The sequence below is a fragment of the Crotalus tigris genome, unplaced genomic scaffold (genome assembly GCF_016545835.1).
Source record: "Crotalus tigris isolate CLP2741 ecotype Arizona unplaced genomic scaffold, ASM1654583v1 scf7180000023829.5930981, whole genome shotgun sequence".
Classification (NCBI taxonomy): Eukaryota; Metazoa; Chordata; class Lepidosauria; order Squamata; family Viperidae; genus Crotalus; species Crotalus tigris.
Genome location: NW_024100213.1, coordinates 1,376,001 through 1,390,534, shown reverse-complemented (window position 1 = coordinate 1,390,534; position 14,534 = coordinate 1,376,001). Strand labels below are relative to the sequence as shown.

The 14,534-nt window shown below is 40.7% G+C and overlaps 1 protein-coding gene across 1 annotated transcript; it reads left to right on the top strand.

Moving 5' to 3' along the window:
* The first annotated feature begins 495 nt into the window (after nt 1–495).
* LOC120298301 (kininogen-1-like) lies at nt 496–12,944 on the top strand. Its single transcript, XM_039321894.1, has 8 exons — nt 496–538; nt 1,219–1,427; nt 3,671–3,781; nt 6,636–6,720; nt 8,183–8,355; nt 9,900–10,007; nt 10,788–10,880; nt 12,378–12,944. The coding sequence occupies exons 2-8, from the start codon at nt 1,248–1,250 to the stop codon at nt 12,471–12,473; spliced, it is 846 nt and encodes a 281-aa protein (XP_039177828.1). The 5' UTR covers nt 496–538; nt 1,219–1,247; the 3' UTR covers nt 12,474–12,944.
* Nucleotides 12,945–14,534: the final 1,590 nt, after the last annotated feature.

Sequence of the window (14,534 nt, the reverse complement as noted above, 5' to 3'; positions counted from 1 at the left end):
CCAACACCCCAGAAAGTAGGCTCAAGTTCCAGATGGATCTCAACAGACCTGAACGCTGGGTCCTATCTAACATAACGAAATGCAGTGTGGAGGAAAGTAAGATTTTACACTTAGGTAAGAAAAAACAAATGTAAAGGTTCAGATTAGTGGAAATTTTGGGGGTCACACAACTGGTTGACTTAGGAGTCTTCCAGATATTGTTAGCATCCAAATTCTGGAAACAGATGAATGTATCTGCTGGTCAACATCAGGAAGAGCACAGGTTAACTCTCTGAGGATACAACCAATTAAAAAAAAATCTGTTGGATTACATATAGCTTCCACAACTGTTTACAATGGAACAGAACGAACTATTCCAAACCTGTTTGTTCATATATAAATGATCATGATGCAATGAAGAAGAGCACAGTGGGATCACTAGCAGCAGACGTAAACTGAAAATTTGCACAGATAAAGTGCTTCTGGAACACCATGCGCCCCCCCCCTCCCCCCGAGGTGACCTGGCTCTGCCAACTGGCCTTGGGGCCTAATTCTGGAGGTGGGTAATGGACTAAGATAAAATGGCACCTCTTCCTCATGGGCATCTTGCTCCCTTCTGTAGCCATCTTCATTATTTTAAGCCAGGTTTAGTATTACTATTTACTCTTTTAATGTTTCATATTATTATTTTTATTGATTGTAAGTCACCTAGAGTCCCCAATATGGGTGACCTATAAGTTTAATAAATAAATAAGTAAATGTGTTCATTATTTCTATTACAAAATCAGCACAGATATAGGATGTTATTCTTGAACCCTCTTGTTATGGATATAATTATCTCCTCAAGCTTGGCAACAGAGAAGAAAACTTTACCAATCCTTGGAATCGATTAGGTTCCATTCTTTCTCCCTTTGAAACTTGGTTAATATCAGTGTGGAAAATATTCTTGAAGCAAACCAAAGTGACCTACAGTCAGAACTGTATGTTCTAACCCTGACATTGTAAAGTAACAACTTGTATTGTGAACTGCAAGTGAATAAACTTGGTATTTAAAAAAAAACACTAATGCTTAAATAAACCCCAAAGGATATTCACACTGACATACGAGTTCATTACGACCTAAGCTCGTGAAACATTTGTGTCTATGTTTTGTTTACTTTAAGCGCTCTGATCTCCGTTAGGAAGATATGTCCCAACAGTTATATTTGAAGCTCTTTCTCCCCTTCCTACATTCATCAGATTTCAGAAGGAACTTCTCTCACCTGGGTATGGAAGTCTTCATTCTGCTAGTCCTCAGCATTGGACTTTGCAAGGCTGTCCATGGCGAATTGGGTAAAGATGATCCAGAAGTTGTCAATGCTGTGGCTACAGCAATAAAAGTACTTAATGAAGACAGAAGTCATGGGAATAAATTTGCCCTCGGGGTCATCCTTGATGCCTACAGAATAGTAAGTAAATTTGGTAACATCAAAAAGCTAATTACTGGGAAATTCATAGCTGGGAACTTGCACAAGAATGCACCATCAGCATCCTCTACCGCAGTGTTTCCCAAACTTGACAATTTTAAGGCATGAGGACTTCAACTCCCAGAATTCCACAGCCAGTGCTGGCTGTGGAATTCTGGGAGTTGAAGTCCTCATGCCTTAAAATTGTCAAGTTTGGGAAACATTGCCCTACCTTAAGACTTGCTGAAAGGAACCTATTGTTATTCCAATGAGTATTTTTGTTGTTGTTAATTGCGAAGTCGTGTCCGACCCATCGCGACCCCATGGACAATGTTCCTCCAGGTCTTCCTGTCCTCTACCATCTTCTGGAGTCCATTCAAATTCACACCTACTGCTTCAGTGACTCCATCCAGCCATCTCATTCTCTGTCGTCCCATTCTTCTATTGCCCTCAATCTTTCCCAGCATTAGGCTCTTCTCCAGTGAATCCTTCCTTCTCATTAGAAGGCCAAAGTACTTGAGTTTCAACTTCAGTATCTGGCCTTCTAAAGAGCAGTCGGGGTTGATCTCTTCTAGGACTGACCGGTTTGAACGCCTTGCAGTCCAGGGGACTCGCAGGAGTCTAATGAGTATTTAGTGTCAAATAAATACTCATTGGAATATATCCTTCCCAATATAATCCAAAAGTATTGAACTTCAGCTCAGTGTAATTCCAAAAGCTGTGAGGGGTTTTGCATTCCAACCAAGCATTTTATTTTTTTTAAAAAATCTTTGTTTTGGGAGGGGACAATTCTTCCATGTTTTTAAACAGCCTTCATAAGTCTGGTACTTTTGAAGTAGATTGGATTTCAATCCCAAGAATTGGGATAATTATTGGAGCTGCCATCCCACATTTCTGGGGCATAATCTGCCTTCTCAATTCTGCTGATCGCTGTATAAAACATAATATTATGCAACCATTTGGTGCTTTCCATTTAACATTGCCTAACTTGGATTTCCATGAATTAAATTCATGAAATGAATTGGGAATGCTGAAATTGACCCAAGGGAGTTGCTGGCATTTCAAGGGTCAGAAGTCCAACTGAGAGCTTGTGGGTACACACACACACAGCCCCGGATGGCAGCTTCCTATGTCAATTGGGTGTGTTCACTTCTGGATTTTGTGCTTGTGATGAAAAAAATGAAACTTTGACTTTGGTTTTGTCAGTTATATAGATTTGTCGGTATAGAAATGGCTAGTTATATACTAACGTGTAAAAGCAAAAAGTTGAGGCTGGAGTGTTTTTATCTTGTGCTAAAAAAGAGTCAGAAGTCAATGCCTTTTTTTTTTCTTTTTTCCCTTGTACCTTACATTTTCTTCTCCCCTCTCTTTTTTCTCCCCCTAATTTCCCATTTCTATTTCTCTTCGTATTTTATATATAGGTAAAACAATAAAAGATAAATAATGAAATTGGGTGTGTTCTAGGGTTCACAGTACAATACGGGAAGGCACCTGCATAATCCTAGGAAAATAACTTTTCCTCTCTGAATCCAAAGTGCTGCCCAGCTCTGCACAAAACCATTACAGATAGTCCTCAGCTTACGACCATTAATTGGGACTAGAATTTCTGTTGCTAAACAAAGTGGTTTAATGAACTGCAGCTGATTTTACTACCCTTTTTCAGCACGGTTGTTAAGAGAATCACTTCAGTTATACGAATCATGCAGTCGTTAAGCGAATCCAGCTTCTCTTATTGATTTTGATTGATAGAAGCTGGCTGGGTCATGACCACATGACCCCCAAAATGCTGGACCGTCATAAATACATGCCGGTTGCCAAGTGTCCAAATGTTAATCACATGACTGTGGTGATGCTATGACGGTCGTATGTGTGAGGACTGGTTAGAAGTCACTTTTTTCAAAACTGCTGTAACTTTGCAGGGTTGCTAAAAAATGATTGTAAATCGAGGATGATCTATATTGATACAACTTTATTTCTCTGAGGTTCTTTGAACTATTACATGCTGCAAGTACACAGACCATTGGCAGTTTTTTTTAACTACTAGGATATGGGCCACCCAGAGAATAGCATAATTTTGGCATAAATTATGCTATTTATGTTTTTAATCACTGGTCGTAATTCACTTTATTCCTATATTGTTTTAACTGTCAGCCACCCAGAATCATGTGTTTGAGACGGGCAGCCATATCAGTTTAATAAATACATAGATGAAACTGCAACAGCACTCATGTATGTACTCTTTTCAGGCAGATGCTAGAAAAACATTCCTTATCATCTATCAAGTAAGAGAAACTGCATGTCCAATAGCTGCGGATGAGCCTTGGCAAAAGTGTGATCTTTTAAGGACCTCAAAAGGAGTAGGTATTTATTCTTCCTCCTTTGAAGTGACAAAAAAGAGTTTGGGGGGAGAGCAGGAGAAAAGAGAGAGGTCTACAGTATGAAGCTGCCAGGATCACTGTATGCAACGAGGCAAAAGACGCCATTATGCAACCAGGCAAAAAATACATTAATATAAAACTTAAAGCGAAACTGTGTGATAGGTATAACAGAATAACAGAGTTGGAAGGGACCTTGGAGGTCTTCTAGTTCAACCCCCTGCTCAGACAGGAAACCCTATACCATTTCAGACAAATGGTTGTCCAATCTCTTCTTAAAAACCTCCAGTGTTGGAGCACCTGTCACAACTTCTGGAGGCAAGTTTGATTCATCGTTCTCACTGTCAGGAAATTTCTCCTTATTTCTAAGGTTGCTTCTCTCCTTGATTAGTTTCCATCCATTGTTCCTTGTCCTACCTTTGGGTGCTCTGGAAAATAGGTTGACCCCTTTTAGTACAATTAGATGCATTGCCTATAACAATATTTCTCACATTTGGCCAGTTTAAGACATGTGCAGTTCAATTCCCAGAATTCCCCGGCCCCCAAGCAATGACAGTTGAGCCTGTATGCAAGTCTGCATTGAGGAGCAGCTGGCCCTTTCAATAATAATCCTGCCTATCAGGCCCAGAGAAGGTCACGTGACCCCTGAAGACCAATAGAAGGAAATAATCAGATTTTGTCAGGTAGGGGGGAGGGGAGAGAGTTTAGGTTTCTTTTCTTGACTGGAGTCCAGGATGAGGGGTGACTTCCGGCAAAGTTCAAAGTTATTGAGTTAGAAATAGGATTTTTGGAGGGGGGGCACAAACTCTGCACTGGATGTGTAGAAACTGAAAAAAATTCACTCCTGAAGTTGACTGGTAGCCTACTGGCAGCTGCCTCAGCTTGGCTGACCTAAGGAAACCCTACATTTTTGTCTGGTTTCCCATTTTGGATTTAGCCAGATTCAGGGTGGGACCTCAGTCCTTGCCAAACAACTATCTGCATCTGTTCTATAACATATGATAAAATATAGAGACTCTTTATCTGCAATGTTTGAGTAAAGACAGCGAAGTTCCTACAAACAATCCATTGCTTGTTTTCGAACTGCTTTATTAGACCATATTTGCAAGCTCATATCCCAGTGATAATAATAATAATAATAATAATAATGATAATAATAATAATAATAATAGTAGTAGTAGTAGTAGTAGTAGTAAAGTTGGAAGGGACCTTGGAGGTCATCTAGTCCAACCCCCTGCTCTGGCAGGAAACCCTACACCATTTCGGACAAATGGCTGTCCAGTCTCTTCTTAAAAACATCCAGTGTTGGAGCCGGCCCCACCCCTGCTCCGCCCACCCTGCCCTCACCCCGCCCACCTGCAGGGCTGCTCACCACCTCAACAGCCTGCCGCAGATCACCCAGGCAGCCCAGCTGCGCCATGGCAGCCACGCCCTCCACCGCCCACAGCATCAACTCTGCGACGGGGTGCAAGGGCAGTCTTGTCCCCCCTGCCCAGCTGCCATGTCCTTGGCTGCGCTGCTTCACGTGGGCCACGCTTGGGGGGGGGCGACTCCTCTGGGGGGGGCTGCTGGTGAGGGGGCCACAGGAGAGGTAGGGCTGGGGCAACGGCATGCATGCCCACAGAGAGGGCTCTGAGTGCCGCCGATGGCACGCATGCCATAGGGTCGCCACCACTGTCATATCCACTAACACAAATGTATATGCCTACAGGAAAAAAAACATAAGTGAAACATTGGTGACCCAATGGGTGAAAGATTTGTGAGATTCCAAATGTAGAGAAAAGAGAATATTTACGGCTCAGGGTTGCAGCTTTTTTGAATCATATGTAGATTTAAAAGAGACAATCAAACAGTCCAAAAGGAAATGAAAAGATCAAAAGATCTCACCAGCAATCAACACCCAAAGAAGCAGAAATTAACAGCACGATTAACACCAGAACAACAATCAAGAAGCAAACAATATCCTAATCAAGGAACTACCAACTCAGATAAGACAATCTTACAATAAACAACAACCCAGTCAAAAACACTCCCACAAACATTGCAAGACAAGCTACCCGTATATAAAATGAGAAGAAGAAGAAAACATACTCCCTTCTAGCACTGATGAAGTTGCCTAGTTTGATAATGAAATGTCTGCAAGAAAACAACCAAGCTCAGAGAACAACAAGGACGCCACAGGTTCCAAGTAGCTTTTTGTGAGAAAAATCTCAATTTTTCCAAAAACATGTCATACCATGATCATAGTACCTGTGATGATTCCCACAAATTTTAATACTTTGTTGTGCCCTCATCCCTTTTCTTCCTGTTGCGATGTATTGGTTCCTTTTGTCAAGGAAATGGAGGCCTATTTATTAGTACCAGCCATGCAATCATGATAGATGTTTCTATGTGTGTTTCCATTGATCAGCTCTAAATGATGCCAATTGACAGTTTAGTCCAGGGATCTCCAACCTTGGCAACTTTAAGACTTGTAGACTTCAACTCCCAGAATTCCTCAGACAGCTTTTCTGGCTGAGGAATTCTGGGAGTTCAAGCCCACAAATCTTAAAGTTGCCAAAGATAAGGAGCCCTGGCATAGTCTACATTCTATAGCTCTCTTGTTCTTTCTGTTTTCCCCTTTCCTGGTCAATTAATAATAGAAGGATACATAAGAGCATAATAGGATCCAGAGATAATGTAATAGAATAATACATATAAGGGAATGAAGATATGCACTTCATATCAAAGGCTATGAAAGTGATATGTTCTGTTTCTTAACAATGGAAAGTGGATTTATACAACTCCTGATATTTAACAGAGTTAAAATTGATGTCTCTTTTTGCTTTTCTTATAGCACTCTGGAACCTGCATAGCTGCAATTGACATTAATGAGTCACAACAATTTACCTTCATTGAACAAAATTGCAAAATTAAACAAGGTAAGTAAATTTTTAAGTTAGCATTCTGAAAACTCACCCTTTTTCTACTTTGTTCCTGATAATAATGGAGGAAAAAAAAATCAGTGACCAGATTTAAACCAATACTTGGGAGGGGAATTCAGGAAGGGATGATACCACAATAACCCGAGCTTCAATTTCCAGTCTGTAACTCAGTTCATCATGAGCCAGATTACAGTTAAGAAGTGAATCGCTCAGCTGAAAAATAAGAAATTGCATATTGTTGAAATAGAACGTGCAGGGAAAATTGTTTGGGCTTTTTGAATTTTTGGAGAATGATTAAGGGCTGAATGGTGACCTTAAACCTTAACTTTTAAACTGTAAAAAAATCATTTTGCCCCTTAAAAGTGCTGCACTACAACCCTATACATTCCTACCTTATAAATTGTATTCAGAACTCCCAGAATTCATAGCTAGAAGAATACTGGAAAGGAATTCTGGGAGTTATAATCCTAATAGACTTGGTCACCAGGAGAGTAGAGTTGGAGTAGGGTGCTGTGCATCCTTTTGTCTAGCAAGATTATACAAGCCAAACATATATCGGCTGGGACTAGACCAGTGGTTCTCAATCTTTTTAATGCCGCGACCCCCAAACGGCCGTAAGTCGAGGACTACTCAACTGATGCAGCACCGTTTGCAGAATGGGACTTTTGGCGGGCTCAGCAGGGCAGAGACAGCCTGGACAATTCCTATTGGCTTTTGAAAGCCAATAGAATTAGACTCTATTAAAGAGAGTCTATTCTATTGGCTTTCAAAAGCCAATAGAATAAAAGGGAGTAGCACAGCTAAAGAAAAGGGGGGAAAAAAGGCAGACTGCGTTGTTTGGCGACCCCCATGAAATAGTCGTTCGACCCCAAATGGGGTCCCGACCCACAGGTTGAGAACCACTGGACTAGACTCACTTGTTATATGAATGTGCAAACTACCGTATGTGCAAAGTTAGATGTAATAAACCCCAATGTTTAAAAGGGAATGGACGACCCTTAAATATGAACAGGCTATATTACTGAAATTGGGATCAATGTTCTTCTTCCTTGAGCTGGCAACATGTTGATGCCACATGTTTTTGATATACAGCCTGTTTTCACCAATTTTCAGCGGTTCTTGGAAGTACTGCATAGCTTCAGCACTTTGTTGGCTCACAGAAGGACAATGCTGTCTGCCATTTTTGATAATGGGCAGTACCGTATAGTGAAATGGAATAAGGCATTCTTTTTATATGCACAAATTAGAAGCCCTGATGAAACCATAGATAATAACCACCACTAACAAACTCCAAATTGCCACAGAACAATTTGCACTCATACAATTTTTTGCATCAGCCAAATGTGTTCATTAATCTCTTTCAAAAAATAAGATAGATGCAAGCTGCCATTCTCGTGCTTTTTCCTTTTTCAGAATAACCCGACATAAACCTGTGTTTTTATTTATATATTTTCAATAGCTGAAGACAATAAGAGATCTCGTGCTCAAGAGTGTCCTGGTTGCCACAACCTGATTGCTGCAGACAGTCAAGAACTGAACAAGCCTCTGGAAGATGTTGTGAAACTAATTAACCTTAAAAGCAGCAGTGACTTTTATTTCAAAATTGTGAAAATAACAAAAATATCAGGAAAGGTGTGAATTCTGACTCTACCACTGTATTTCAACATAGATTTTTAAAAAAAAAAACGGTTTGAGGTAGAGAATTATCTTTTGAGCTTGCCTCTTTTCCCAATTCAGCTGGCCTCGTACAAAGTTGATATTGTAATGGAAGACCAATGATTTATATGTTTGAATTTCCCCCAAATAGATGGGTGGGCCAACTAGGGATGCAGCTTGGAGACACCGGATTGAGAAAGTTTGCAGAAATTGCGTTGGTAGATGATGAGTCTGATAAAGCACATATTTGTGTGGCAGAAGATTTCAATTTGAGCTCTAGGCATGGGAAAGATTCCTGTAAGCATGGGAAAGATTCCTGACTCAAACTTTAGAGTCTCTTACTGGTGAACATCAACAATATTGGGCATGAGGGATCAGTGGTTTGATTTGATCCGTGACAGTTTATTATATGCCTCTAAGGCAGGTGTGTCAAACTGCCGGCCCGCAGGCTGGACACATCATCCAGAAGCCACGCCCACCCCATTGCCGGCAATGGCAAAACCATCCCAATACATTGTGCGACGTCACATGACGTTGTGAGTTTGACATGTCTGCTCTAAGAGAAAATAACAACAACAATAATAATAAATAAATAAGTTGGAAGGGACCTTGGACATCATCTAGTTTAACCCCCTATACCAGGCATCAAACTGACAGCCCATGGGCCAGATGCGTCATGTCGAAACTGCTCCCACCCCATTGCTGGCAATGGGGAAAAAGTCCCAATACATCACGTGACATCATGTGATGTCGCGAGTTTGACATTCCTGCCCTATATTAAACCCTATACCATTTCAGAAAAATGGCTGTCCAGCCTCTTCTTAAAAACTTCCAGTGTTGGAACATTCACCGCTTCTGAAGGCAGATTGTTCCATTGATTAATTGTTCTAATTGTCAGGTAATTTCTCCTTAGTTCTAGGTTGCTTCTCTCCTTGGTTAGTTTCCATCCATTGCTTCTTGTCCTGCCTTCAAGTGCTTTGGAGAACAGCTTGACTCCCTCTTCTTTGTGGCAACCCCTGAAATATTGGAACATTGCTATCATATCATCCCTAGTCTTTCTTTTCATTAAACTAGACATACCCAATTCCAGCAATCGTTCTTTATATGTTTTAGCCTCCAGTCCCCTAATCATCTTTGTTGCTCTTCTCTGTACTCTTTCTAGAATCTCAACATCTTTTTTACATCGTGGTGATCAAAACTGGATGCAGTATTCCAAATGTGGCCTTACCAAGGCATTATAAAGCGGTATTAATACTTCATGTGATCTTGATCCTATCCCTCTGTTAACGCAGCCCAGCACTATGTTGGCTTTTTTGGCAGCTGCAGCACATCTTTCCTTGGTCATTTTACTTGCTTGTTTTTATTAGAATCCTAGAGAAAGAATGGGTCCTTGGGGCCATTGAATGCAACATGAGCTAACCAGACAGCAAGCCAAGTTTTTTTGTTGTTCTTTGTGGGTTTATGCTATTCAGCATCCAGTCTAAATACAGTTGCTAATCATTTTTCTCCTTGAATTTCAGATGCTAGTTGGACACGTATATCGAATTGACTTTAAAGCTCAGAGAACAAATTGCTCCAAGACTGAAGTTGAGAAGCCAGATGAGAACTGTACTGCTGTGAAAGGCGGGGTAAAATACTAGGATTAGTTCAAGAGGAATATTTTACTTAACGGAATCAGTTAATTTTAAAGCAGATTCTTGAAACAGAACATTGGTGGGAAACGTTGCATTTCCCTATGGATGCATAGCCTTGAGATAATCTTGAGATAATCTTTCTGCTAAGACAATGTGATGTAAGTAAGTCTACTCAAGATCTAAACACAAGTTAACAAAACGCTGGTGCCCAAACAAACCATAAGATTAAAAGGATGGCCTCATTCACCCAATATGCCCACTTTAATCTGCCTAGACAAAGGGTAGGCAAACTTGGTTCTTTTATGACTTGTGGACTTCAACTCCCAGAATTCCTGAGCCAGCACAGCCTACCCTAGACTTACTATTTGGTTTAATATTGGATTATAATTAAGTGAAGTAGGTCTATCTTCCAGTTTGTCCCAACTTACTGTTGAATCAGTTGGAAAGCCCAAGATCCCACACTGGAATGAGTTTTTTTGCATGCGTGCACACACATGCGCACTCACATATACACAGATGTAGGTCATGATTGTATGGCTTTAATTTATACTCCTTGCCTCAATGTTTTGAATGAATTCCTGTTCCCCGAAGAAAGAAATCATAGATAAAAAACACTATTCAGAAAACAAATTTTAAAAATGATCAGCATTTGGGGAAAGAGAACATTTTTCCAAAATGCCGGTCAAAACAGAATTATTCTACACTGTATTTTATTTTTATGCCAATATTTCACAAGAAATGAGCGTTTGCGTTTCTGTTTTGTTTGGCTGACAGGAACTGATGTCCTGCCATGCCTTAGTTTATGTGAAACCCTGGGAGCCATCAGTCAAACCAGAGGTGACCTGCACAGAGAACCAACCATTACAGGTATTCAAAGCTCTCTCCACCCCTCCTCCTCCTTCACTCTCTCTTTCGAATACAGAATGCAATAATCAGTGTATAGGCCCAGAAATATTGGTATATTTCCCAAGGAATTGGTAATCGGTTTTTCAGATATTCAGTTATGGAGATAAATTAGAGGAAGTGGTAGAGAAGAAGTCCAGAGGTATGAATTGTATTCCTGAAATTGTTCCTCTTAAAAATGGATAAAAGCTCGTTGGTATTGAACGGTAGGATAAATCGTCAAGAGCAGGTGTTCTTAATTTTGATCACATTTCCCTTAATTGCTAGGGATAGAGCAGGGATCTCCAAACTTGGCAACTTAAAAATTTGTGGACTTCAATTCCCAGAATTCCCCAGCCAGCCATGGGAATTGAAGTCCGCAAGTCTTAAAGTTGTCAGGTTTGGAGACCCCCTGGGATAGAGACTGCTGATCAATACATATAGAGGCCACCAAGCTAAGGAATGATGTTTAAAAGTTTTGCTTTGTAAGTTTAGTACCAGTGCAGAGTGATTGCCAGTCACCACCATGATATGATTGCTTGCCTTCTTTCTACACAAGGCTCCCCATCCCTCAGATTGACGTGATCTGTCATATAACCATGTGACACACTGCTTTAGATACCCAACTGGTCCAGACCTCCAGAATGCTTCTGCATCACACTCCGCAATCCAAAACCTAGCCAGCCAGCCAGCCTGGCCATCTATCCATGCATTCATGCATCCATCCATCCATCCATCCATCCATCCATGCATGCATGCGTCCATCCTTATTTGTTATTTATTTATAGCCCACCTTTATTATTTTTACAAATAACTCAAGGCACCAAACAAACCTTCCTCCTTCCATTTTGCCCACAACAACCCTATGAGGTGGGTTGGGCTGAGAGAGAATGGCTGGCTCATGGTCACCCAGCTGGATTTCGTGGCCGATGCGGGACTTGAATGCGCAGTCTTTTGCTTTCTAGCCCAGTGCCTTCACCACTAGACCAAACTGGATATCATATAAGACTGAATCAGCCTCAGCTCCCCTGCTCCCATATGAGTGGCTGAAGGAGGAAAAAAAAACCACTGTCAATCTTCACCAGCTGGGATGAACCAGGTGCACGACTTCCTGTTCCTGTCTCTTTTCGTGCAGAAAGGATCAGTTGCAGGTTGCAAACTGTTATAACCCCAAAACTCTTAGGGAAGGTTACCTTCAGTTTTCTGCAGCTGTGACTTGGATTTTTTTTTTTTTACCTTCTACTGCTTGCATTGGGTCAAAAACCAACGTCTTGCTTAACCTTCCCCTCAAAGTTTCAGGTGCAGAAAATCCTGGGAACTTGTATGTAGTCTCATGTTCTAGTCTACATGTCTCAAAAACCACAGTGACTTATTTCTGCATTTCACATTTCTGTTCAAGACCTTGATTGCATTTTACTTTTCAAGCTGTCAAAGCTTTTATCCAACCTGTCTGAAAAACCATTTTTTTGTGTGCCCTTCTAGACTACTGAATTGGGAGAATCCAATTCTTCAGGGTTTGAACTTACCGTCTATGATGACGACGACGACGACGATACTATTAATAAGCACCATTTTTGAAAATGATGAAGTTCTTGGGATTTCTGGCTGCATAAAAACATAACATTTAAATACAGCTGCAGCCAAGGTCGGTCTGCTGCATCAGCTTGCCTAGCTTCTTAACATTTTGCCAAGTACAGTAGTATAGTCAAAGGAGAACTGTAATTCAGTCAGCTCAGTCAGCCAGCAATATGCACAACTGCCTTTTGCAGAACCAGCGTTGCCTGCATTCAGCCTTGGAGGAAAAAAAATTCTCTGGAAGAGAAAGGGGCCTTTGCATATCTAGAGAAGTTCAGTGGTTGAATTATGTTACATTTCTCTGCAGTCAATCAGGATGGAATTTCAAATATGATTATTTTATGACAAATTTACAACAATGGCACTAATTCCGTACAATTATATTAATTAGTCCACTCTTTTTATTACTGGATTGACATACATTTGTTTGTATACCTTTCCTTGGTTATCATAAATAAAAGACATATATCAAAATACTGGTGGACTAAATTTGCTTCATTTGAAATATCAGAAAAGTCACTGAAAGCTTAGCCAAACTTATGTCTTCAGAGCCCAAATTGATGAGCAATGAACAACTTCTCAAAATGAAGGCATCCCTCCCTCATGTTTTGAAAACCTGAAGCTAAAACATATCCATGCATGACCCAGCTAGGAAACACAACAGGTGGTTTTCCTAGAATGCCTGTCTTGTAATCGTGTGTTACATTATTATTATTATTATTATTATTATTATTATTATTATTATTATTATTATTATTATATTAATCATCGCACAATCAGCCAGATGTTCAGATTGGATTTGGCATTTTGTCTACCAATTGAGTCCTGGGATAGGCAGTTGTGGATGTTTGATGGTATTACAGATATCATCGCAGGATGGAAGCAGTTCCTAGTAAGGCCGCCTTTTGCAATTGACTAATAGCGAATTTGTCAATGCTAATGGTGTTCAAGTGGTGCTCCAGTTGTTTTGGGATTGCACCCAAGGCGCCTATGACTATTGGTACTACCCTTGCTTGCTTTTGCCACAGTCTTTCTATTTCTGTTTGTAGGTCTTTGTATTTTGTTATCTTCTCCAGTTCTTTCTCTTCTATTCTGCTGTCTCCAGGCACTGCCACGTCCACTATCCAGACTTTTTGTCTTTCTTATCGACAATTGTTAAGTCTGGGGTGTTATGTTGCAGGTGCTTGTCTGTTTGAATTCTGAAGTCCCAGAGCAGTTTAATTTTATCATTTTCTATGACTTTCTCTATTTTATGATCCCACCAGTTTTTGCTTACAGGCAAAATTATTATTATTATTATTATTATTATTATTAGTCAGTCAGTCAGTCAGTCAGTCAGTCAGTCAGCCAGATGTTCAGATTGGATTGGGCATTATTGTCCACCTCTCAAATCCTTCCAAAGGACCTGGGATAGCAGATTTTGATGTTTGAGGTTGTTAAAGGTATTTTCACAGGATGGAAGCTGTTCCACGTGAAGCTGCCTTTAACGATTGATGGTGATTTTGTCAATGCTGATGATGTCCAAGAACTGATGCTCCAGTTGTTTGGGATTGCACCTGTTATTATCACTATTACCTTTCCTTCTTAACATTTATATGTGGCATGACTCCCAGTAATTCCGGGCATTTATGATGCTTTCCATGATTTATCTAGGCAGGCTTTTCTCTTTTCTGATGGTGGATAGATTTTACACTTGAGGGACCCAATTTTGTTTCCAGAACAGCTCCCCAGCATTCATTTCAAAGGGCAACCAATGACCTAAGGCAGTGGTGGGATTCAGCCACTTCGCACCACTTCAGAACCGGTAGCTAATTGCTTTGTTGCCCAGGCCCAGAACGGACCTCCGGAAGCAGCATCCACAGAGAGAGCCGGATGTTCACATATTTGAATCCCACCAATGACCTAAGGCTCTCCAAGGGCTCCTTACGAGTTTATTTGGCCTGCGGAAGCAGTGTGCACATATGGATTACAGGTGCTACAGATAAAAGCCAGAATTGGCCCCAGATAGTTTGAGACTAGAAGCCCCCAAATTCTCGTCCTATGTGAAAATGCCCTATGTGCGTC